General features: G+C 44.1%; 1 protein-coding gene across 1 annotated transcript; it reads left to right on the top strand.

The window, feature by feature from the left end:
• On the top strand, positions 1–1893 carry LOC148588101 (uncharacterized). The gene has a single exon (XM_088514072.1). The coding sequence runs from the start codon at positions 1–3 to the stop codon at positions 1891–1893; it is 1893 nt and encodes a 630-aa protein (XP_088370198.1).
• Positions 1894–3840: the final 1947 nt, after the last annotated feature.

The following is a 3840-nucleotide window of genomic DNA, read 5'->3' as shown; positions in this document are numbered from 1 at the left end:
ATGGTATTAGAGCATGGTATATCTTCCGCATCGTCTTTGCCTGCTGAGGAACGGCTAGAACGTTTGGAGACTATTGTTGCAAACATGAGTTCTAAGTTTGATCAACTGCTAGAGGATCGGCGCACCAACACTGAGAATGGGTCTTATAATCGTAACGGAGGTCCACGGATAACTCAGACAGGGTCGGAAAGCAAGGGATCGACAATCCCTAAAGTGGCTAAATTGGATTTTCCACGATATTGTGGAAACGAAGATCCGACCAGTTGGATTTACCGGGTCGAGCAATTCTTTGAATTTCATGGAACAAACGAAGAGGACAAGCTATCTCTGGCAGCCTACCATCTGGATAGTGATGCGCAGCTATGGTACCAAATCTTTCGTGGGGAAGAAAAGGAGCTCACGTGGGACACCTTGAAAGAAGGTCTCAATGCCAGGTATGGGCCAACCCTTTATGAAGATTTTTTTGGTGATCTATCAAAATTGAAACAGGTTGGAACAGTGCGAGACTATCAGGTTCAATTTGAGCGACTTCTTAGTCGTGTGGGCAAACTGCCTCTCCAACACCAGTTGGGGTGTTTTATCAGTGGGCTCAAAGACACTATATGCACAGAGGTGCAAGCATCACGACCTGCAAGCCTCACTGCGGCTGTAGGGCTGGCATGGCTGTACGAGGCCAAGCAACACGACCAACGTCGAGGACTGTTGTCGGAAAACCGGAGAAACCCCAACCTACCGCCCATGCCATCATCGACGCTCACTCGGGCCAAGAATCCTCAAATAAAAAAACTCACACCAGAAGAGATGAAAGACAGGAGGGAGAAGGGGTTGTGTTTTAATTGTGATGAAAAATACTCACCTGGCCATAGGTGTGCTAAGTTATTCTGGCTTGAGCTGCAGAATGAGGAGGAAGAACCCCACACTGGCAGGAGCAATTTTGATAATCCAAAAATTTTTGGGGAAGAGGAAGAACCTGCAATTTCATTACACGCTATCACCGGAATTCAGGGCCCTCGCACGATGCGGTTGAGAGGCGTTGTGGGTTGCTGCAGAATTGTGCTCCTTGTCGACAGTGGGAGCACACATAATTTCATCAGTTCAGCCACAGCCCGGAAGTTGGGCATCACACCGGCGTTGATAGGGAAGATGGAGGTGCTCGTGGCCAACGGAGAGAAGCTTTCAAGTGGGGGGGTCTGCCGAGGAGTAACCATTTGTTTGGGGGAGTACCAAGTTACGATGGATTTTTATGTGCTAGAAATTGAAGGGTGTGAGGCTGTCCTTGGAGCCGTGTGGCTGAGAACATTGGGACCCATCTTGTGGGATTTCTCTAACTTGTGGATGAGTTTTAAGTGGGGAGGAAATAAGGTCTTTTTGCAGGGAATTTCAACACCTAAGGACAAGATTGTGGATGGGCCCAATTTCCTTAAGTTACTACGTGGGTGTCATAGGGGTGCTGTGCTACAACTCAAGGTTGTCCATTTGGGAGATAAAATAATTAAGGATGAAGAGGTAAACCCAGATATCCAGGTCCTGTTAAAGCAATATTCAGCTTTGTTTCAGGAGCCTAAAGGCTTACCCCCACCAAGGGCTCATGATCACAAAATTCCAGTTATACCCGGTCAAGGCCCAGTTAGCGTTCGCCCTTATCGGTATCCGTTTTATCAAAAGAACGAGATAGAGAAGCAAGTCTCCAATTTGTTGAGCTCCGGAGTAGTAAGAGTTAGCACAAGCCCATACTCTTCGCCAGTACTATTGGTAAAGAAACATGATGGATCATGGAGGTTATGCGTAGACTACCGAGCTTTGAATCAAATCACAGTCAAAGATAAATTTCGCATCCCAGTGATTGATGAGCTTCTAGATGAGTTACATGGGGCCCAAGTTTTTCAAAATTAGACTTACGCTCCGGTTACCATCAAATTAGAGTCAATCCATCGGACATTGAGAAGACCGCTTTTTGAACCCACCATGGGCATTATGAATTTCTAGTGATGCCGTTTGGCTTAACCAATGCTCCATCAACTTTTCAGGCTTTAATGAATGATATCTTCCAAAAGGTACTTAGAAAATTTGTTTTAGTTTTCTTTGATGATATTTTAATTTACAGCAAAAATTGGGCAGACCACTTGCATCACATAGCTCAAGTTTTTGAGATTTTACACACCCACCAACTATTTGTGAGAAGAGACAAGTGTCAATTTGGCAAATCGGAAGTATGTTACTTAGGTCACATTATTTTTCCTCAAGGGGTGTCAATGGATCCAAGGAAAATTGAATCAGTTATGGGGTGGCCCAAGCCCACGTCTCTCAAGGAGCTTAGAGGGTTTCTAGGCCTCACAGGGTACTATCGAAAATTTGTTCGTGGATATGGTGCTATTGCCAAACCCTTAACAGAGCTACTTAAGAAGAATGCATTTGAATGGTCATCTCTCGCAGAAGAATCTTTCAACCGATTAAAGTTGGCCATGACCCAAGCTCCACTTTTGGCTCTACCGGATTTTTCCAAACGCTTTGTTGTAGAATGTGATGCTTCGGGGATGGGCATTGGGGCTGTACTATTACAAGAAAATAGGCCCATAGCCTATTTTAGCAAAGCAATTAAGGGGCGGGAGTTGGGCCTTTCTACATATGAGAAGGAAATGTTGGCCCTAGTTTCGGCTGTCCAAAGATGGAGACCTTATTTATTGGGCTCAAAATTTATTGTTCGCACGGATCAAAAGAGCCTGAAATTTTTATTGAATCAAACTATATCAACCTCCGCCCAACAAAAGTGGTTGGTGAAATTATTGGGGTATGATTATGAAATTGAGTACAAGCAAGGCAAAGAAAACTTAGTTGCAGATGCTTTGTCTCGAATAGAGGGCCCAAAATCATTGATGGCTATTTCTCACCCAGTTCCTCATTGGCTTGAACCTATCCAAAAGGAAATCCAATCAGATTATGAATTGCAAGCTTTAGTGGTAAGAATACAAGAGGGAGAGGCGGTGGGCCCATGGAAATTCAAAGAAGGCCTGATTTTCTTTAAAGAGCGAGTGTATCTGTTGAGCACTTCTTCTCTTATCCAGCCCATCATTGCAGAAATTCATGGGAGCACACATGAAGGTTTTTTCAAGACTACGAAGAGGCTAAGGGCAGTGTTTTATTGGCCTAAAATGAAGGAGCACGTCAAGGCATTCATTAGACAGTGTGACGTGTGTCAACGACACAAAACAGAGACAACAATGCCTTCAGGCCTCTTACAACCATTGCCTATCCCTACTAAGGTTTGGGCAGAAGTTTCAATGGACTTCATCGATGGGTTACCAAAGTCTCATGGAAAATCGACTATTTTGGTGGTTGTTGATAGACTTACTAAATATGGCCATTTCATTCCTATAAGTCATCCTTATACAGCTCCACAAGTCGCTCAGGTTTATTTTGACAATATCTTTAAATTGCATGGCATGCCGGAATCCATTGTGTGTGATAGGGATCCAATGTTTACAAGTCGTTTTTGGACAGAACTGTTTTCACTCCATGCGACTAAATTCAATTTTAGTTCAGCTTATCATCCGCAAACTGATGGACAGACCGAAGTTCTCAATCGCACAGTCGAGATGTACTTGCGATGTTAACAAGCTCGCAGCCTAAGGAATGGGTTACTTGGCTTCCTTGGGTTGAATTTTGCTATAACACTAGTACCCATTCAGCCCATAATCTTACTCCCTTTGAGTTGGTATATGGACGACCTCCTCCCACTTTATTATCATATGTAAAGGGCACGACACTAGTAGAAGCTGTTGAAAAAAAATTGGTGGAGACGTAAGGTAAGCACGTAACAGGCTGATACAAGCTCAGAATCGG

The sequence above is a fragment of the Corylus avellana genome, chromosome 1 (assembly GCF_965113065.1).
Source record: "Corylus avellana chromosome 1, dhCorAvel1.hap1.2, whole genome shotgun sequence".
NCBI classification, from domain to species: Eukaryota; Viridiplantae; Streptophyta; class Magnoliopsida; order Fagales; family Betulaceae; genus Corylus; species Corylus avellana.
This window is presented reverse-complemented; position numbering and strand designations above follow the sequence as displayed.

Bases quoted from the DNA above. Each gene is read 5' to 3' on its own strand.
- LOC148588101 (XM_088514072.1), top strand. From the start codon at position 1: ATGGTATTAGAGCATGGTATATCTTCCGCATCGTCTTTGCCTGCTGAG.